This window comes from Dunckerocampus dactyliophorus, chromosome 14 (assembly GCF_027744805.1).
Source record: "Dunckerocampus dactyliophorus isolate RoL2022-P2 chromosome 14, RoL_Ddac_1.1, whole genome shotgun sequence".
Taxonomy (NCBI): domain Eukaryota; kingdom Metazoa; phylum Chordata; class Actinopteri; order Syngnathiformes; family Syngnathidae; genus Dunckerocampus; species Dunckerocampus dactyliophorus.
Window position 1 is genome coordinate 7,264,469 of NC_072832.1, and position 22,308 is coordinate 7,286,776.

The following is a 22,308-nucleotide window of genomic DNA, read 5'->3' on the forward strand; positions in this document are numbered from 1 at the left end:
CTGCAGGGCGTCATCGAGGCCGAGTTTCAGGAGAAGTTCCAACGTTTGCCCGGCGAGATTCAAGACTTCCTGCAGGACAGGAGGTCAGAGGTCAGAAGTCAAAGCAAGTCCCGGCCGTCAACCCCGAACGAACCTCTGTCAGAGGACGACTGAGGATGAAAAGATGCGCCGAGACATCAAGGATTCCTTTTGACACTGATGGGTTAAGACTGTTACTGACGAAGGATTTACCACATTCTCTTTTTTAATCAAGCATGCACTTTGATGTAACGCAACCTTTATTAGATTCATTAAGTCTGATTTGTCACCAACTTCATGTCTGTCAAAAATAGAAGTAACACCAGACTTTCAGTCAGTTTGATAACTTCCTGTTTCAAACCAATATTCCATTTTCCTTACCTAAAGCCTACAAAATGGAACTTAGATGGTTGAAGCACGTTTGCTATTAAGAGCGCAGTCCATCCTGTTGCACTGTTTGTCGTCTTTATTAGGGATATTTTCATCAAGAGTTCCAGGTTTTGAATCAGTTATGACACCTTAAAGGGGCCCTATCCTATATTTTCGTACAGTCGTCCCTCGTTTATCATGGTTAATGGGCGATAGGTGAATTTCCGTAAAGTAGGATTCATTATTAATAAATTGAGTATTTTTGTAGTCAGAGAATATACAGTAAAACCTGTTCATGACCTCTTAAAATGGGTTTTAAAATTATTAGAGCCCTGGAGAAATTAAATAACACTTTATAGTCACCTTTTACTCATATCACTTAATATAGTAGATCTGATAAGCAATAACAAGACATACTAACTCACCATTAGCACTGGGAAAGTTCCTTGTTGTATCTCCAACGTACGACGTACGAGTATTAGGGCTACATTGAATAAAAATTATAATCTGAAATTTTGAGAACAAAGTTGTAAATTCACAAGAAAAAAGTTGTAAATTCTCCCCCAAATTCTCTTGTTGTACATTTACAAGAAAAAAAAAATCGTAATATTACGAGAATAAAGTCGTACATGTCCGATAAAAGAAGTGGTAAATTTCCGAGAATAAAGTCATAAATTTAGAGAATAACGCTGTAAATTCACGAGCAAAAAAAGTTGTACATAAAAAAAAAAACATAATATTACGAAAAAAAAGTCATACATATCTGAGAAAAAAGTTGTAAAATAGTAAATCGTACATTTATAAAAAATAAAGTTGGAGATTTACGAGAATAAAGTAGTAAATTTATGAGAATAAAGTTGTAAATTTACAAGAATAAAGTTGTGAATTTACCAAATAAAGTCGTAAATTTACGAGAAAAAAGTTGTGATATTACAAGATTAAAGTCGTAAATTTACAAGAATAAAGGTATAAATTTACGAGAATTAAGTTGTAAATTTATGAGAATCAAGTTGTAAATTTACGCCAAAAAAAAGACTTACATTTATGAAGAAAAAAACTTTACAACTTTTTTCTCGTAAATTTACAACTTTTTAAAAAATGTACAACTTTTTTTTATCGTGAATTTACAACTTCATTCTCATAAATTTACGACTTTGCTCTTGTAATATTACGACTTTTTTCTCTTAAATGTACAATTTTTTTCTCATAAATGTAAGATTTTATTCTTGTAAACTTATGACTCTTTTTCCTCATAAATTGAAGTCTTTTTTTCGTCGTAAATTTACAACTTTATTCTGATAAATTTACAACATAAATGTACGACTTCATTCTAAATGTAATGTAAATGTAAATGTAAATGTAAATGACTTTATTCCTATAAATTTGCGACTTTACTCTTGAAATATTATGACTTTTTTTCATAAATTTACAACTTTATTCTTGTAAATTTTGGAAAAAGTTGTATGTTTACAAGAAGAAATTTTTTAATTTACGAGAAAAAAGTCGTAATGTTACAAGAGTAAAGTCGTAAATTTATAAGAATAAAGTCATAGATTTACGAGAATAGTCTTGTAAATTTATGAGAATAAAGTTGTAAATTTACAATCAAAAAATACTTAACACATGTACATTTATGAGGAAAAAAAGTTGTAAATTTACAAGAATAAGATCTTACATTTACGAGAAAAAAGTTGTAATATTACAAGACTACAGTCATACATTTATGAGAATAAAGTCGTAAATTTACGATTAAAACTTTTAAAAAGTTTTAAAAGTTTTAAAACTTTTAAAAGTTTTACATTTTTTTTAAAAGTCGTAATATTCTGAAATAAATAATAATAAAAGTTCTAAATTTACAAAAATAAAGTTGTAAATTTACAAGAATAAAGCTGTAAATTTACGAGAATAAAGTTGTCAATTTATGAAAAAAAGTCGTCATGGTTCAAGAGTAAAGTTGTAAATTTATAACAAAGTCGTACATGAGAATTTTTTTATGAGAATAAAGTTGTAAATTTATGATGAAAAAAGATGTAATCATGAGAAAATAATTTCAAGTTTACAAGAATGAAATTGTAATATTACAAGAGCAAAGTCGTAAATTTATAAGATTAAAGTTGTAGATTACTAGAAAAAAGGTGTAATATTACAAGAGTAAAGTCGTAAATTTACAAGAATAAAGTCGTATATTTATGAGAATAAAGTTGTCAATTTACGAATAAAAAAAGGTTGCACCTTTTAAAAAAAAGTCATAATATTAAGAGAATAAAGTCGTAAATTTATAAGAATAAAGTTGAACATTTACGAGAATCAAGTTGTAAATTTATGACAATGAAGTTGTAAATTTACGCCGAAAAAAAGACTTAAATTTATGTGGAAAAAAAGTTGTACATTTATGAGAAAAAATTTGGAAATTTAAGAGAAAAAAGTCGGAATATTACAACGTCGTAAATTTATAAAATTAAAGTCGTAGGTTAGCAGAAAAAAGTCGTAATATTACAAGAGTAAAGTCGTAAATTTACAAGAATAAATTTGTACGTTTTTGAGAATTAAGTTGTACATTTATGAGAACAATGTCGTAATATTACAATAGTACGTTGTGAATTTATAAAAATAAAGTTGTAGATTTATAGATATTATGAGAATAACATCATACATTTCTGAGAAAAAAGTTCTAAATTTACAAGAATAAAGTTGTACATTTACGAGAAAGTTTTAAATTTATGAAAAAGTCATAATATTTCGAGAGTAAAGTCGTAAATGTATAAAAATAAAGTTGTACATTTACGAGAATGAATCATACATTTATGAGAATAACGTAAATTTACGCCAAAAAACGTAATTATGAGGAAAAAATTGCATAAGTTTACAGGAATTAAATTGTACATTTACGTGAAGAGTTGTGAATTTACGAGAATAAGGTCGTAAATTTATGAGAAAAAAGTTGTACGTTTCCAAGAATAAAGTCGTAAATTTACAAGAATAAAGTTGTAAATTTACGACAATAAAGTTATAAATGTATGAGAATAAAGTCGTAAATTTATGAGAAAAAGTTGTAATATTACAAGAGTAAATTAATAAATTTACAAGGATAAATTCGTACATTAAATTTACGTGAAGAGTTGAGAATTTAAGAGGAAAAAGTCGTAATATTCCAAGAGTAAAGTCGTACATTTACAAGAATAAAGTCGTATATTTATGAGAATCAAGTTGTAAATTTACAACAAATAAAGACTTGACTTTACGTGGAAAAAAGTTGTACATTTACAAGAATAAAATCTTATATTTACGAGAAAAAAGTTGTAATATTACAAGACTAAAGTCGTAAATGTATAAGAATAAAGTAAAAAATTTAGGACAAAAAAGTTATAAATTTACGAGAATAAAGTTGTAAATTTACGCCGAAAAAAAGTTGTACATGTAAAAAAAAAGTCGCAATATTGTGAAAATAAAGTCATACATTTCTGAGAAAAAATTCAAAATTTACAACAATAAAGTTGTGAATGTATGACAATAAAGTCATAAATTTCTGAGAAAAAAGTTCAAACTTTACAAAAGTAAAGTCGGAAATTTATAAGAATAAAGTCGTAGATTTACGAGAATAAAGTTCTAAATTTACGAGAATAAAGTTCTAAATTTATGAGAATAAAGTTGTAAATTCACGATAAAAAAAAGTTGTACATGTAAAAAAAGTCATAATATTATGAGAATAAAATCATAGATTTCTGAGAAAAAAGTTCTAACTTTACAAGAATAAAGTTGTAAATTTACAAGAATAAGCCGTACATGTACGAGAATCAAGTTGTAAATTTATCATAATAAAGCTGTCAATTTATGATAAAGCAACAACTTAATTATGAGGAAAAAATGTCAGAAGTTTACAAGAATTAAATTATAAATTTATTTTTATTAAAAAGTCATAATATTCCAAGAGTAAAGTCGTACATTTACAAGAATAAAGTCGTATATTTACGAGAATCAGGTTGTATATTTATGAGAATAAAGTTGTACATTTACAACAAATAAAGACTTAAATCTACATGGAAAAAAAGTCGTACATTTACAAGAATAAAATCTTGTATTTACGAGAAAAAAGTTGTAATATTACAAGACTAAAGTCGTAAATGTATAAGAATAAAGTCGTAGATTTAGGACAATAAAGTAATAAATTTATGACAAAAAAGTTTTAAATTTACAAGAATAAAGTTGTAAATTTATGAAAAAAAGTCATATTTCAAGAGTAAAGTCGTAAATTTATAAGAATAAAGTTGTACATTTACGAGAATGAAGTCGTACATTTATGAGAATAAAGTTGTACATTTTACGAGAATGAAGTCGTACATTTATGAGAATAAAGTTGTACATTTACAACGAAAAAAGACTTATGAGGAAAAAATGTCAGAAGTTTACAAGAATTAAATTGTAAATTTACATGAAGAGTTGTGAATTTACGACAACAAAGTCGTAAATTTACGAGAAAAAAGTCGTAATATTACAAGAGTAAAGTTGTACATTTACGAGAATCAAGTTGTAAATTTATGAGAATGAAGTTGTAAATTTACGCCGAAAAAAATACTTGAATTTATGTTGAGAAAAAGTTGTACATTTACAAGAAAAAAATCTTACATTTATGAGAAAAAAGTTTAAAATTTAAGACAAAAACGTTGTAATATTACAAGAGTAAAGTCGTAAATTGATAAGAATAAAGTTGTAGATTTACGAGAAAAAAGTTGTAATATTATGAGAATAAAGTCATACATTTCTGAGAAAAAAGTTCTAAATTTACAAGAATAAAGTTGTAAATTTATGAAAATAAGTAATATTTCGAAAGTAAAGTTGTAAATTTATAAGAATAAAGTCGTACATTTACGAGAATGAAGTCGTACATTTATTAGAATAACGTGGTAAACTTACGACGAAAAAAGACTTAATTATGAGGAAAAAATGTCAAGTTTACAAGAATTAAATTGTAAATTTACATGAAGAGTTGTAAGTTTACGAGAAAAAAGTTGTACATTTACGAGAATCATGTTGTAAATTTATGAGAATGAAGTTGTAAATTTACAAAAATTAAGCATTTTCAAGCTGAAAAATGGCTTAATGAACCAGACTTGAACACTGGAACAACAGGCTTTTATTGCAGACGGAGAGAAGAAAGGATCAGCAATTATTTAATAGCAGTATTAAATGAATACAGTATTTAACAGCAGGATGTAGCCAAAGTTCAACAAAAGTTGATGAATAAATAAATAAAAAGCAGTAGAAACAACAGCAGCAGACACTGAATAGTAACAAGTCGTTTCAACCACAGTAGAGACGGATACAAAGTGTGACGTCATCATTTCTCACCAAAAAAAAAGAGAAATGCCATGCTTCCCAACGATGTCATTAAAAAAAAAAGACAAAAAAGACAGGCGGTGATATAAAGATGAGGCAGTACATGAACAGGGACTTACCTCTGACATGTCAAACAACATGTCAAAAAATCAGAACTCTCTTTAATGTCATCTTGCACCACAAAACAGTGACACTGTTCTTGTTTGGGGCGTGCCTCTACCTACAGTAAGAGGAGAAGAAAAAAAAAAAAAAGTACTTGGATCCTGCACCATCCCCTCAGACAACAGCTGTCCTATCTAGTCCTGAGCATGAGCTGATGAAGCCTGCTCGGATGAGAAGTGAAACAGTGCAATGACCTGGATGAATGAGAATATCCACAGGCACAATTGTGGCCATGTTAGACTAGCGTTACAAGATTGTTTGCTAGTTAATCCTACATGCAAGAGTACACATCCCTATTGCTGCTTTTTCTTGAACACGGCAGCCAGAAAATATTTGTTGGCTGTGTATTGTGTACCAGTATTCTAAACCAGAGGAAGGCAGCAATGCAAAGAGTTTGTTTTCTGGGGAGCGAAAGACCGACCTCCAGCTCACTGCTCTCGCCACTTCACAGACAGCTGTTTTGTGAACAAAACACAGTTCGACGTCAGATTCTCCAATATTCATCCAATTATCCAATATTTACTGTTTGCCCTGGCCAATTGCAACAGAGAAGGCGTGGCTGGGAGAGGAGCCTGCCAAATAGAGCTGTCGGCCAAGAGGAGAAGAATGCAGATTTACCATATGTACACAACTTGAGATTTTTGGAGCCTATGTTACGTCTTATTTGTGTTATTGTGTCTACTATATCGGGTAATATGAGTGTAAAGATGACTATAGGGGTGTTATTTCATGTCTAGAGGACTCTAATGTTAAACAACATATTCAGGTCGGAAACAGGTTTTCAAAGCTTTAACTACAAAAATATTCCTTTTAAGGAATAAGGAATCTTCCGTCACGGAAAGTCGCTTATCAGGGCCTGGTCTGGAACCAATTAACAGTGATAAACGAGGGATTACTCGACATTATTCAAAATAACTTTACAATACTGCCCCACTCACATCCAATGTCGATTTAAACGCTCCTGAACTGAGCAGGATAGGACCAGGACGCATTGACTGGGACAAATGTTTATATGAGCGATCACAACTTTCTTTTTGCATGATGTAACTTAAATGATGCACTTTTATGTATTTATTTACTGTTAATCGTTAGGCGAGAGCAGGAATTTCAAAGTAATTTCATTAGACTGTTAGAATCATGTTTAGTGTGTTGGATCAACATGGTTTTGACATCCAAACTGCTGTTGGGACTTTAAAATAAACAATCCGAGTCTTCACATTCGTAGCAGCAGCATTCGCTGGCGTCATCTGGCTGGAGCGGTGGACTTCCCGATGGAACGTTTCTGCATGATGTATGTGTTTCAATGTTTCTTTAAAGCAGACCACTTTTCTTCATGGTGAATAAGAACCAACAATGTGATTTCTTCTGAAATGCTTGTACTGTTTTGTAAGAAAAAGAGCTCTTTGTACAACGTTTGAGCAATGTGTTTTAACTTGCGCTGCGTTCGACAACCTTGTTGCAGGGAACTTTTTATGCAGCTCACTGTTGACTGGCCCATGTTTTGAAATCTTAGGACATTTTTCATGGCAATATTCTGTGGTCACGTCAACTCCTCGCCTTGTCTCGGTCCAAATGATGTCATTAAAAAAACGTTATCAACAAAAAGTCGACCGCACTGAGCAAGCGACTGAACCGAGCATGCTTTACTTCTGCAAATGTTGTGGTTTTACTGGCTCCTACTTCAAGACCACTCAGAGAACTATTAAAATGTTTGAACTAAAAGCTGTTGTTGCAAAAATAATTCAGATGAATTATGTTCTCAAAGCTATTAAATTGGTCCTAGTCGTCCCTCACCGCTTTGCAGTTCAAACATTGTTCCCTCACTCTATCACGGTTTTTCAAAAATGCATTAATAAATGACCAGTGTTCCATGCTTGACTATGGCCTAGTCCATAAATGTTGAAAGATACTGTAAGTTACGTGCAGTATTCTCATCACTAGGTGTCAGTAATGTTACATTACATGGCATAGAGTCAGCCATTAAGAGCCAATAGCCAATAAGAGTGAGAAAAAGTTATCCTCCCGTTCTGTGTGGAAGTGGTACGTTTTTGGCTTTTTACTTTGTCCTTCCCCACTTCATTGGAAACCTTTTCTCAAATTTAGAATAAATTGGAGGCTAACTAGTTAGCTCAGCATCTTGCTATGCTACAGGGGCTACCATCTCTTATGTCCCTTCAGTGATCCCATAGCCTGTACAATAGTAAAAAAAAAAAAAAAAAAAAAAAAAAAAAAAAACCCTAAACTTATTTAGAAATTCATGCACAGGGTTTCCATGCTCTGAGAAAATATTCCATTTATTAATATTGAATCCTAATTTGCAGATATTCGGATATACAGTGTTCCCTTGCTCCATTCTTGCCGTGGTCATGGCCATAGACATAGATAGATGGCGCATCGAATGGGTTTGTCCACTGCGGTGATACGTCAACTTTGCCACCATATTGAATGTATCAAGGCTGCGCTGTAAATGTAAATGCACTTACTTTCATGAAGCGCCTTTCCACAAACAAATTGAAGTCAATGCCGTTTATACGTTTACACACACTAATATACTTGGGAAACAGTTTGGCACCAAGAATTTGAGAAGATCAAATACATTGTTTTTGGAGCCTAATTGCTTCCCAAGTATATTCGTGCGTGTGTGAATGTATAAACACGAGGAATTAAGTTAAATGTATTTGTAGAAAGACGCTTCATGAAAGTAAGTACATTTACTTGTATTAATTTACAGCGCAGCCTTGACACATCCAATATGGCGCCGACACTGATGTACGGCTCAGGGCTCGATCGATGGTCATGGCTACCAAACTAGCTAACCATGTGAGCTGCTTACTAACTGCCAGTACTGTGAACTACAGAAGAAGCTAACTGTGAGGAAAATATGACGACAAGAACACAAAAACGCGACAGTGGAACAGCACCAGGACAAAGAGGCAGGGTCATAGGAATGAAATACGCGTGAGTCACTTAATCATTTCCTGTGTCCAACCTAGTAGGTTGAGCATTAAAATTCAAAGGAAATTTGAACTTTGAGAGTGTTTCAACAAGAGAGCAATGTTAGAAAATGCTAATGCCCGTCTTAAAAAAAAAAAAAAAAAAAAGTGTATAAAGTGTATGGTGAGGGGTTTTACAGCCTCTCCCCGCGATGAACGAGGGAACACTGTATCGCAGTAGAGTCATTAAGCAATTAACGGAGATAAACAAGGGACGACTGTAATATGAATTCTATATTCAGTTATTCTGAAATAATTGCAAAGACAAAAAAGGTATTAAAAAAATTTCAGAGAAAGCAGCTGTGCACTTATTAGCTATTATTGTGTGTAGCGTATTTATATGATGTATCCATATGTATATGACACATGTACCGATGTGTATGATTATCATACACGTAGATCAAGAGTGTCCGAAGTGTCCGAACTGTGGCCCATTGTAGAAATAAAATGAAACACTTAAAAACAGCAAAAAAAAATAGGAAGAATAGAACAAAAAGGCACAATATACAGAAAAAAAAAGTTGGAAATGCTGACACTAACAAGTTCTAAAACAAAGCTTTGGCTTCAAAGATATATAAATGTTCATTTTATAAAAGAAATAAAATGTAGATGTAAATGATTCTAATAATTTATTTGTATTTTCTGAAATGACCTCTGGTGTTTGAGTAGGACTAGGCAGAGCCCAGGTACCACCGTTTGAGAGCGGATGCATGAAAACGACTCCAAATGGCATCACCGTTCAGACAAGTGCGTCATTCTTCGGTCACCACATGACTCATTTCGTAGGAGAAAAACCTCCACCAAAACTGGCAAACTAAACAAACAGCGCAGTTCTGAAATGAGAATACACGTTATTCTTCCATAACACAGCTTTCATGTCAATTTCATTTAAATCATCGTTTTTATTGACTCACAACTTTCTCCTTTTTGTCCTGTGGTGGCTGAGTGTAGAAGTACATGTCACCTCATGTGCACTCATAAGACCACAAATAGACCTCGTCACATCCACACAAAGGCTGTACATTACTTTACTAGCATACAAGTTACTGTCTATAAGAGTCCATTCACTGAAGCTTTTCAAGCTTTCCTTTTGCTCTTCAGCATTTTTTTCCTACCCGACAGTGCCCCCTTCTGGGCTCCTTTCACCATGCCCTTAAACTGGCCCTGCAGTTTGGCACGCTTCCTGTTGGCAAAAGCACACAAAACGTCCCATAAAAGTGGGCACCATTCATAGTGGAGGTGTTTGAGGGCGATCATACCTGCGATTGAGTTGGGCCTTTCTAAGGGGGATATAAGCGTACGGGTCCAGTTTGCCTTGTTTCTTCACGTCACCTTTGCCTTTCTGTTCCGTGCAAAAAGAGAAATATACTTATCATTTGTATTAAGCACCATGCAGGTTGTATTAGTACATGTTGGCAGTTTGACCTTTGATTTGTACTCTGTTCCAAAGTCTCTGCCGCCTCCCAGGGCTCTGTGGATACCTTTACCACCAGCTGTGTCAAGAAAATTTTTTTTCAGAAATTCACTTCAAATGTCATAGATTTATGAGAATAAATTTGTACATTTATGAGAATAAAATTGTACATTTATGACGAAAAAAGACTTACTGAGGAAAAACAGTTGTAAGTTTACAAGAATAAAATCGTACATTTACGACATAAAAAGTCGTAATATTACAACAAAAAAGTCGTAAATTTATAAGAATAAAGTCGTATATTTATGAGAGTAAAGTCGTAAATTTATGAGAATAAGTTGAAAATTCACAAAAAAAGTTGTAAATTCACGAAAAAAGTTGTAAATTAAAAAAGTGATAGAGAAAAAAAGTCATACATTTCTGAGAAAAAAGTTCTACATTTACGAGAATAACGTAAATTTACGAGAATAAAGTTGTAAATTTATGAAAAAAAGTCGTAATATTTCAAGAGTAAAGTTGTATATTTATAAGAACAAAGTCGTACATTTACGAGAATAAAGTCGCACATTTATGAGAAACAAGTTGTAAATTCACGAAAGGTGTAAAAAAGGTGTAAAGGTGTAAAAAAAAAAAAAAAACGTAATATGAGAATAAAGTTGTAAATTTACGACAAAAAAAGACTTAAATTCATGAGAAAAAAAAAGTCATAGGTTTACAAGAATAAAATCTTACATTTATGAGAATAAAGTTGAAAATTTACGAGGAAAAAGTCGTAATATTACAAGAGTAAAGTCTTACATTTACGAGAATCAAGTTGTAAATTTATGAGAATAAAGTTGTAAATTCATTTTAAAAAGTCGTAATATTATGAGAAAAAAGTCATACATTTCTGACAAAAAAGTTCTAAATTGACAATAAATATTTGAATTTACGAAAATAAAGTCGTAAATTTACGAGAAAAAAGTCGTACTATTACAAGAGCAAAGTCGTAAATTTACAAGAGTAAAAGGTGTAAATTTACGAGAATCAAGAAAAAAAACTTGATTTACCACGTGATTCTCGTAAATGTACGACTTTATTCTTGTTAATTTACGACTTAGCTCTTGTCATATTACGACTTTTTTCTCTTAAATGTACAACTTTTTTCTCATAAATTTAAGTCTTTTTTCATCGTAAATTTACAACTTACAATCATTTAACAATTTATTCTGATAAATTTACAACTTGATTCTCATAAATGTAGGACTTTATTCTCGTAAATGAGAATTTTTTTCTTCTTAAAGAAGAAAAAACAACAATTTATTACATAAAATATAAATTAAAACACCAATTACAACAAAATAAAGTTACTGTGTTATTTGTCTTTTGATCTGATAATTATACTTTTTACTTTAAATGGAAGAAAATAGAGTGGTGTGTAAAAGTCTTTGCCCCTTCTTGATGTTATTTTTTTGCACGTTTGTCACACTTAAATGTTTCAGGTCATCACAAAAATGTAAATATTAGTCAGTGACAACACAGCTGAACACAAAATGCAGTTTTATAATGAAACTTTGTATTATGAAGGGAGAAAAAAAATCCAAACCTACATGGCCCTGTGTGAAAAAGTGATTGCCAACTAAACGTAATAACTGATTGGGCCACCCTTAGCAGCAACAGCTGCAATCAAGCGTTTGCAATAACTTGCAATGAGTCTCTTACAGCGCTGTGGAGGAATTTTGGCCCACTCATCTTTGCAGAATTGTTGTAATTCAGCCACATTGGAGGGTTTTCCAGCATGAAGCGCCTTTTTAAAGTCACAGCATCTCAATAGGCCACAACAAAGTCTTCGTTTTGTTTTTCTTCAGCCATTCAGAGGTGGACTTGCTGGTGTGTTTTGGATCATTGTCCTGCTGCAGAACCCAAGTTGGTTTCAAACTGAGGTCACGAACAGATGGACAGACATTCTCTTTCAGGATTTTTTTAGTAGACAGCAGAATTCATGGTTCCATTTATCACAGCAAGTCTTCCAGGTCCTGAAGCAGCCAAACACCCCCAGACCATCACACTACCACCACCATGTATTACTGTTGGTATGATGTTCTTTTTCTGAAGTAGGGCGTTACTTTTACACCAGATATAATGGAACACACGTCTTCCAAAAAGTTCATCTTTTACTCTGTCTGAGTATTTTCCAAAAGGTCTTAGGGATTATCAAGATGTTTTCTGGCAAAATTGAGACGAGCATTAATATATTCTTTTTGTTCAGCAGTGGTTTTCATCTTGGAACTCTGCCATGCAGGCCGTTTTTGCCCAGTGTCTTTCTTATGGTGGAGTCATGAACACTGAACTTAACTGAGGCAAGTGAGGCCTGCAGTTCTTTGGATGTTGTTGTGGGGTCTTTTGTGACCTTTTGGATGAGTAGTCTCTGTGCTTTTGGGGTAATTTTGGTTGGCTGTCCACTCCTGGGAAGGTTCACCACTGTTCCATGTTTTCGCCATTTGTGGATAATGGCTCTCACTGTGGTTCGTTGGAGTCCCAAAGCTTTAGAAATGGCTTTATAACCTTTTCCAGACTGATAGATCTCAATTCATCTCAGCCAAGTTATGTTTTAATGGGGGGCCAGGGCAATCACTTTTTCACACAGGGACATGTAGGTTTGGATTTTTTTTCTCCCTTAATAATAAAAAGTTTCATTTAAAAACTGCATTTTGCGTTTGGTTGTGTTCTCATTGAGTAATATTTTAATTTATTTGATGATCTGAAACATTTAAGTGACAAACATGCAAAAAAAAAAAAAAAAAAAAAAAAAAATCAGGAAGGGGGCAAACACTAAGCCAGTACCTTTGTATCTGAGCTGTGGTTCTATGTCCATATCGTCCACATGGTCATCTTTGACTTTCCTCTTTTGGGTCTTTTTCTGAACAAAAAGGGAAAACTTGTCATGAAGCAGAAGTAAATGTTACAATTCAGGTCATCAAGTTACTCACACTCTTCACTCCAGCCTCTTCCAGAACATCCTTCATCTCTCTGTCATCTGTGCAAAAGAGTCATGTTAGACATTTGATGGTCTTTTTAGGTCTCATAAGAAGCTACAGAGGATTTATGGCATTCACCTTTCTGGTTCACGTCTTCATCTTCCTCCTCTTTGATGATCAGTCGCCCGTCTGATGTCACCTTGAAGCCGTGCTCTGCCTTGACATGCTTTTTCAGCGCCGGGTTGGTGGCTGGAAGCACAAAAATAACATATACATCAAATACAGGATCTTTCACTAGCGTTTTTGCAGTAAGTCCTGTCATATTTAGGATCTTTGACAGACAGACAGACAGACTGGTATTTCTTACCAAGCACTCTTTGTGAAACCTTGGTGTCCAAGAAGTTGAGGGGGTCATCCTCCTCGCCCTCTTTCAGCCATGCCCGACCTTTCTGCTGTTTGCCAGCTTTCTTCTTTCCGGCCTTGCCTTCATCCTCTGACAGGTCGCTCTCTGAGCCTGCCAGGATGTCTTCAATACTGAAAAGAACCAAGAGGTTCAGGTTAAACAGGGTCAACACTATGGGAGTTCAGCTAAACCAGGGGTCTGCAACCTTGAGCATCAAAAGAGCCATTTGGGCCTGTTTCCACTAAATTAAAACCCACCTGGAGCAAAAAAAAAAAAAAAAAAAAACTTTTTGATCCGTAAATTGACGGTAACACTACATATAGAGTTTCCTTAAGAGTTTTGTCCTGTTCCTTTTCTGTCATTGTGACAGAGTGACGAGCCACACCTGTTGACACCTGGCAATCAGTAATGTTTCTTTAGGCTTCTCTACCAATTTCAGGTCAACATTCGCAATTAAAGTGTTGTAACACATTGATTAGTTCCAGTTATAGTACGACACTCTATATCGCCTTAGTCACCATCGTTCATTAGCGGCAAAGGAAGTTAAAAAAGCGAAATAGTTGACCAGCATATGGTTTCCCACTGAGTTGACTCACCAGAAAACACTACCTCTAGCATTTGTGCAGAGAACTGCATGGCATACGCTCACCTCCGACGTAGTACTATGAATGGCTGATGATGCCGTCAGAAGAGACACCGTAGTGACTACACAGAAGCATAACCCAGCCGGAGCTACATGCAGCTCTGCAGCCGCAGGTTTCAGACCCCTACACTAGAAAACGCAACGTTCTACCTGTCACTCTTGTTTTTAGGGGCTTCTTCTTCGCTGTCCGAGTCATCCTGCTGCTCTGAAGCCTGCTTGCGTCTCTTACTGCGAGCGTCCGCCTTGCGGATGTTGGCTAGCACCTTATGGTGTTCAGGGGGTAGCATGCGCTTCACCAGCTCAAACCTGCAGCCAAGGAACAACGTACATAAGTATAGCCACTCAACTAACATAACATATACAATTACCCTTTCCCAAAATTAAGGTCAGTTTTTATCGGGTGGCTGGATTGTTCATTTACTTTAGTGTCATGTAATTACCACTTCTGACCACAGGGGTCACTGTTGGAGAGGGAGACGTATGTATGTACATAAAGGCTGAAGAGATTAACCTTTTAGTAAGAGCTTTCACATAATTCACATGAATTAAACGAAAAGTAACAGATAAAAGTGCATAAATAATCATTATGTTAAAAACGTTTATGTTAGTTTTTTTAGTGTGTGGAGTAGTCATCTAAAAAAATGACAGATAAAAGTGCATATTATATAAACATTTGCAACGTAAATATATACAGTACAAATTTATACAAATGTATTTAGCAAAACCACAAGTGTGGGCTCACTATTAGCAACCACAAGCTACTGCTTCAAGTTAGCTAGCCAGCTAATAACGACTGCAAAAACATTACATTTTAATCAATAAAAGTTCAGATTATATGAACACTTTAATGAAATTATAGTCCCATTTATAGTAATGTTTTTTTTTCTTATAGCGATCACACTGTTAGTAAGCAATATTAAAAACTAACCTGCCAGCTAATAACATGTAAAAATTATACTGTTACATAAAAAAAAAAAACAGAACATGACATACAAGAAATTATTTTGCCAGTTTAAGCCACTGCTGCACAAACGATAGCCAGATAATAAAATGTGTGCCAAAAGAACGGACAAACATGCAGGTTATATCGATGTTTTTGACGTCATTGCAGCCATATTTTTTATTTATATTTATATATATATATATATTTATATATATATATATATATATATATATATATATATATATATATATATATATATATATATATATATATATATATATATATATATATATATATATATATATATATATATATATATATATATATATATATATATATATATATATATATATATACACACACACACACACACTCAGTATATATATCTCAATTACAGCAAGTTTTTTCTACAAGCTAGCCAGCCAGTAAAATAGGATATATAAATATGAATAAAAATAGCCTCATACAGTAAATATAAACTAATGATAAACACACGGGTAGCTCTTGCTTGATGAATAAAATAAAAATCCTCACCCAAATTTTCTGATAAACTTAGTGAAGATGTTCTTGAGTTTGGCTCTGAAGTGTCTCCTCATGTCATTGTTGACATTCCCGATGCCTTCCATCTGAAAAAAGACATGAAATGTTCTAAACCTTTGGTCTCCTAACTAGAGCTGCAATAATTAAATCAATGGTTAATCGATTACCCAATCAATCGACAACTATTGTGGTTAATCGACTCATCATTTTTAAAAAATGTAAATATCTCATTTCAGCCTCTCAAATGTGAATATTTTTTAATTTTCTTAATCATCCATGAAAGCGGGCCCATTACTTTTGTGTTTTAGCCAAATCAAGATATTCACACATATCAGCTTTGACTTTGGAACACAGTCATGGGCATTTTTGCCTCTTTTCAGGTATGTTGCAGACCCAATCACTAACTGTAGGTGTTTGCTTCATATTAATTTGGTCTATCTATGGCCTAACTGATTACTCCATTAATTGAAACAACGCGCTTCAGATTAATCGACTAAGAAAATGATCATGACTGTATTTTTGTGTGCATTTATTGTTTTACTGAAGCTATTTGACAAACATTTACATTTGTTATTATTTCATATTATTTTAACAAAATACTGAAGTGGTAACCTGGTGTTTGTGCACTTATTTGCTCTGTCAGTTCAAATCTATTATTATCTGCGTCAAGCGCAGCACAGAGGTTATGTTTATGCCGCAATCTGTGTTCAAAATAACTTGAAAACTTCTGAACATATTTGGATGAAGTTTTCGGAAATGGGGTATGGAAGAACGGTTTCAATTTTGGGGGTGATTCAAAATTCTGCCAAAAATTCACCCTTTTCCCTAAAACGAATTACCTGCTGCGACAGCAACATTTCTCGATCGATTCAAGCCATTCCCACATCAAATTCTTCAACACGTTCAAGACATTCAGGCTACCTATATTTATATTTTGAAAAATTCAAAATGTTCCCAAAATTCATACTTTTCCATAAAACTGTTATTACCTACTAAAACTTCCACGTTTCTCAACCAATGCATCTCATTCCAACATCAACTCATTCAACAAAGTCAGGACATTCATGCTATTAGCACAAAAATTCCGGAACGCAAAATGCTTTTGATAAAGAGTTCCGCTGCTTCCACAATTGTGAACCGATTCAGACGGTTCCAACATCAAAGCATTCAACTAATTAAGGACATTCATGCCATTTTCCACATACCAAGAATTCACATTTTTCTTGACATTGCCATTTTTCGGAATGCAAAATGCCATTGATGTAAAGAGTTCTAACTATATATATATGTGTATATATGTATATATATATAATATATATATATATATATATACACTGCTCAAAAAAAAATTAGAGGAACACTTCAAAAACACATCAGATCTAAACTGGGGGAAAATGATCTTGAATATCTTTCCTGATAATAAGTGGGTGATGTATTAGTAACAAAATGATGCCACATCATTTGATAGAAATGAAAATGATCACCCTACAGAGGGGGGAAATCAAAGACACCCCAAAAATGAAAGTGAAAAAATGATGCAGCACACTGGTCCATTTTGCTAAAATGTCATTGTAGCAACTCAAAATGATTCTCAGTAGTTTGTGTGGCCCCCACGTGCTTGTACGCATGCCTGACAACGTCGGGGCATGCTCCTAATGAGACTACAGATGGTATCCTGGGGGATCTCCTCCCAGATCTGGACCAGGGCATCACTGTGGTACCTGGACGCATGGAGGAGATTCCAGGAGACAGGTAGTTACTCCAGGAGAGCTGGACAGGGCCGTAGAAGGTCCTTCAACCCTCAGCAGGATCGGTATCTGCTCCTTTGTGCAAGGAGGAACAGGATGAGCACTGCCAGAGCCCTACAAAATGACCTCCAGCAGGCCACTGGTGTGAATGTTTCTGACCAAACAATCAGAAACAGGCTCCATGAGGGTGGCCTGAGGGCCCGACGTCGTGTAGTGGGCCCTGTGTTCACTGCCCAGCACCGTAGAGCTGGATTGGCATTTGCCATAGACCATCAGAATTGGCAACTACACACTGGTGCCCTGTGCTCTTCACTGATGAGAGCAAGTTCAACCTGAGCACATGCCGTGGAGAACGTTATGCTGCCTGCAACATCATTCAGCATGATGGTTTGGTGGTGGGTCAGTGATGGTCTGGGGAGGCATATCCCTGGAAGGACGCACTGACCTAAACCCAATAGAACACCTCTGGGACATTATGTTTAGGTCCATCCGGCGCCGCCAGGTTGCTCCTCAGACTGCCCAGGAGCTCATTGATGCCCTGGTCCAGATCTGGGAGGAGACCCCCCAGGACACCATCCGTAGTCTCATTAGGAGCATGCCCCGACGTTGTCAGGCATGCGTACAAGCACGTGGGGCCCACACAAACTACTGAGAATCATTTTGAGTTGCTACAATGACATTTTGGCAAAATGGACCAGTGTGCTGCATCATTTTTTCACTTTCATTTTTGGGGTGTCTTTGATTTCCCCCCTCTATAGGGTGATCATTTTCATTTCTATCAAATTATGTGGCATCAATTTGTTACTAATACATCACCCACTTATTATCAGGAAAGATATTCAAGATCATTTTTCCCCCAGTTTAGATCTGATGTGTTTTCCAAGTGTTCCTTTAATTTTTTTGAGCTATATATATATATATATATATATATACACACACACACACACACACACACACACACATACATATATATATATACACACACACATATATATACACACATACATATAGACATATACACACACACACACACACATACATATACATATATACACAAACACACACACATATACACGTTAGCATTGCTACCATGCTAACATCACCAATGTAAATATGTCGATAAATGTAGGACTAATATTTATGGTATAAATCACAATATGGGGGAACTATGGAGCTTGGCGGAGGTCTGCACTTCTTGTGCTTTTATAGTTTCTGAATAAAGAGGCAGAAACTAAAAATGTGGTTTTTTTTAATTAATTTTTAACTTTTTTAATCAATTAATTGAAAAAATACTCGACCAATTAATCGGTTATTAAATAATTTGATAGTTGCAGCACTACTCCTAACAGTGATTCTCAACCAGTGGTATGCGTACCCCTGCTGGTAAGCAAGCAAATTGCAGGGAGTATGTGGAAACATTTAATCAATCATTTCCAAGATAAGTAAACATTTTCAGTCATTTCATATTACACCAGACAAGAAAATGGAATGTGTGCGCTACAACTAGTTTCCCTGTGATCAGTTGTGTTACATTCTACTTTTGGAGAATTAACCACACGTATGAGTGAGGGTGTACTCATGGTATGACAAAAATGCTCTGGAGGTACACAAGACAAAATAGGTTGAGAAACAGTCCCAACAGAGCATTCCAAGAAGTATTCATGTTAGTAAGAACTCACCATGACATTGACATGCGATGCCAGCGTCTTGGGCTCCATGACGAAGAGGATGACCTTGATGAAGCCCAGTGCCGCTTTGACCACCTCTCTGGTGCGCGAGCCTAGCAGGAGACAGATATTGTGCAGCAGCTGCTCCATGGTGGACACATCTATGGAGTCTGGCAAAAAAAGAAATGGTTTACATCTTGCGATGTCTTGTGCTACTAAATACTGGTCCTATATACCTTTGTACTCGTACACCAGTCGTGTGAGGGCCAGCACTGTGCAGGTGATCATGGTGGTAGAGCCTGTAAGGCCAGCATACACTAACAAGAGGTATTGCTCCATGGCCTCTGTTGAACACATAACACAGCATTATAATAATATCATCACGCTACAAATACATGCATAGTCATTGGTCAACTAATTCTATTTGGCAACGGAAAAGAAAATATTGTATATTAGACAGATTCTATCCAAGTTTGTTTTTTTTTGTTAGCAACAGTTAGGATAAGCGTACCCCTAGTGGTACGTGAGCAAATTGCAGGGGGTATGTGGAAACATTGAATAAATTATTTCCGAGATGTAATTTGTTATCTCTTTAACTTAAAAAAAAAAACAAGAATGAAATGACTGATAATATGAATTGACGCACTATATATAAAGATCAAGGCACTGCTACAAACTAGTTAGCCAACTAATTACAGCAAAGTTGCTGGAGAATGAATCAGCAGCACCTCAGCTGGTCGCAGCCAAGTAGTGCACTCCATTTTGACTCAACTGCGTCAAGATACAATTAATTTTAAAAGACAACTATTACACACAGAAATCCTTACAGACAATAATGATTATGATTCCCATCCATAATCTATTTAAAAGGCAATAAAGCCTGAGCTTGTTTGTTTTTGTTTTTTTTACCTGCAGACTTCCCACAGAAGCGCACAAATGCATTTCCTATTTCCACCAGCAGAGTGTATGCATTCTTACGAGCACCAACAGACACCTCTTTTGTACATACCACAACCTGGAGAAGAGAGCATGGTTGTGTAAATGTAAGGGCTCACTACCTGTACAATGTATGTGCATGTGAGTATACCTCTGGTAGCAGAGATGTGATAAAGTCTTTGTGCTCTTGGTCGAGCCTTTTCACAATATGGATCAAACACTTTAGTCGCGGCTGAGGACAATAGAAGAGCACAGGGATAAAACACTGTAAACGGTAAACCAATAATAAAGTTAAACACTAAATGTGTCAAGAGATTTTATTCCTGACCCTTTTTGCTGGTGAAGGGGCGTTTTTCAGAGTCTGCAGCAGGACCGCTTTAAGCATCTCAAGGTTGCCCACGACAAACCACCTGCACTCGTCTCGCTCTCCGGCACACATTTCCTCCAGCACACGGTACGCCTTCTTCTGCATGCCTGCTTCTTTAGCCTGAGAATAATAGGATGGACAGATGAAAAGACAGGTGTGTAACACTTCAAACAGCTGTCACAGATTTAACTGCATTTAAAACAAACAAACCTCCAAATACGGCTTGATGAGCTGAAAGGTCCTAGTCATGGTGAGCTGATTCAAGAAGGGAGCCATGGCGACGACAAGGTCCATCATTGACAGCCTACGAAGTGGAGAGGGACACAAGTCTACTACATAGGACTTTAGCTATATTACATAACTATGCCTTAAGATGGGGGTTTCAACACTTTTCCCAGCGAGGACCACATAGTGAAAAATAAAATGATACATGGGCCACTTTGATATTTTCTAAAGCAACACATGTAGACAAGCTAAAAGGTTACATACATTTTAAGAAAAAAACGCATTACAGCTTGGTTATATACCGTCAGTGAAATGCTGCTAAAATGTTATTTTCCCCCATAATATTCTAAGTTTATTTGTGTAAAATTGCAACTTTTTTTTCCCTCACTGACAAAACTTTGTCTTAATATTTTGACTTTATTCTCAGAAAATTACAACTGTTCTTTTGTAAATGTTCTTGCAATTATGATTTATTCCCATAATATTTGGACTTTAATGTCATATTTGGTGTCATATTTATACAACTTTACTCTTTGTTTTGTCTGTTTGTCAATTATTTTTTTTTAACGTGTTTTCTTTAATATTTCAAGTCTGTGCTTTTTTCCTCGTAATAATTTGTTTGTTCTCATAAAATTGCGACCTTTTTCTTAGAATACAACTTTTTTCTCTTAATATTATATTTCAGATTCAAGTAGATTTAAAAGAAAGACTTGACTTTAAAATCTGACACTATAAAAAAGAAATGAAATGCATGATGATCAACATTACTGCCAATCACTGAGCCACCTCATGGCCTAATACTGAGCACACCCTTAAAATGTATTTCTTACCGTGTGAACTCTGTGCTTTCTGCGCTAGTCAATCTCTCTGTGGCTTTTTCCAAGAACGTGGCGATCATCTAAGGATGTTTAGGGATTTATTTAGCAAGATCCGCTTTGATGACTGTATCTGCCATGAATGTTAATTTACCTGTGGGTCAGTAACAGTTAAGTAGACTTTAATAGTGTCCAAGATGGCCATTCTGTAGGCTCCAGACTCTCCATCTGCAGGCTGCTGGCTGAACACATTGAAGAGGATAGGGAGAAAGTTCTTGGAGAAGCGACTCACTTCAGCTTTTTCGTCCTCTGTGAAGATGCAGCAGTGGTCAAAGGGCGCAATGTCAAACAGTGGTAAGTCATTGCGCACACACACACACACACACACACACACACACACACACACACACACACACACCAATGTACCAGTAGTGCAGCTCTTATTGATAATGGTACGCAGAGCCTGGCACACTGTGAGCCTCAGATCAGGCCGCTCGTTGATTGCCATGCCGAGTGAGCGGGCGATCCCTTTGAAGGACGCCACCAGGTCCACGGGACATGTGCAAAAACCAGGTAACATGGTCCATATCTGAAAGACAACAAAGCTACCGTATTTCCTCAAATAGTGGCCCCTATTCTAATAGATGCTTGTTTGTATTAGTCGCCGGTTGTCCACTTTAACAAATATATACCTCTCGCCAAAGAGATGCCGTCCTTTTTCCGTTCAGTAAAAAAACAGGTCGTAACTGTGCCGACCTCAGAAATGATCTGCCA

General features: G+C 35.1%; 2 protein-coding genes across 5 annotated transcripts in view; one reads left to right on the forward strand and one right to left on the reverse strand.

The window, feature by feature from the left end:
* LOC129193802 (1-phosphatidylinositol 4,5-bisphosphate phosphodiesterase beta-1) overlaps window positions 1-8,366 on the forward strand; it is a 30,483-nt gene extending 22,117 nt beyond the window's left edge. The window contains exons 31-32 of one of the 3 annotated variants that reach the window (XR_008573619.1): window positions 1-3,593; window positions 4,367-7,887. Coding sequence is in view for 2 of the 3 variants with exons in the window: in XM_054798467.1 (XP_054654442.1) it covers window positions 1-153 (153 nt within the window). In the remaining variant the exon portion in view is untranslated. The other 2 variants (XM_054798467.1, XM_054798468.1) reach the window with 2 other exon arrangements.
* Window positions 5,522-22,308, reverse strand: part of rrp12 (ribosomal RNA processing 12 homolog) — a 24,165-nt gene continuing 7,378 nt past the window's right edge. The window contains exons 17-35 of one of the 2 annotated variants that reach the window (XR_008573617.1): window positions 21,961-22,123; window positions 21,689-21,843; window positions 21,550-21,617; window positions 20,705-20,798; window positions 20,456-20,614; window positions 20,279-20,359; window positions 20,101-20,206; window positions 19,428-19,535; window positions 19,204-19,361; window positions 15,771-15,862; window positions 14,444-14,599; window positions 13,615-13,781; window positions 13,386-13,496; window positions 13,260-13,306; window positions 13,114-13,189; window positions 10,302-10,369; window positions 10,136-10,218; window positions 9,791-10,059; window positions 5,522-9,709 (exon numbers count right to left, since the gene is read on the reverse strand). Coding sequence is in view for 1 of the 2 variants with exons in the window: in XM_054798466.1 (XP_054654441.1) it covers window positions 9,954-10,059; window positions 10,136-10,218; window positions 10,302-10,369; window positions 13,114-13,189; window positions 13,260-13,306; window positions 13,386-13,496; window positions 13,615-13,781; window positions 14,444-14,599; window positions 15,771-15,862; window positions 19,204-19,361; window positions 19,428-19,535; window positions 20,101-20,206; window positions 20,279-20,359; window positions 20,456-20,614; window positions 20,705-20,798; window positions 21,550-21,617; window positions 21,689-21,843; window positions 21,961-22,123 (1,998 nt within the window). In the remaining variant the exon portion in view is untranslated. Of the gene's footprint in view, window positions 10,060-10,135; window positions 10,219-10,301; window positions 10,370-13,113; window positions 13,190-13,259; window positions 13,307-13,385; window positions 13,497-13,614; window positions 13,782-14,443; window positions 14,600-15,770; window positions 15,863-19,203; window positions 19,362-19,427; window positions 19,536-20,100; window positions 20,207-20,278; window positions 20,360-20,455; window positions 20,615-20,704; window positions 20,799-21,549; window positions 21,618-21,688; window positions 21,844-21,960; window positions 22,124-22,308 lie in introns of both variants that reach the window. The other variant, XM_054798466.1, reaches the window with a different exon arrangement.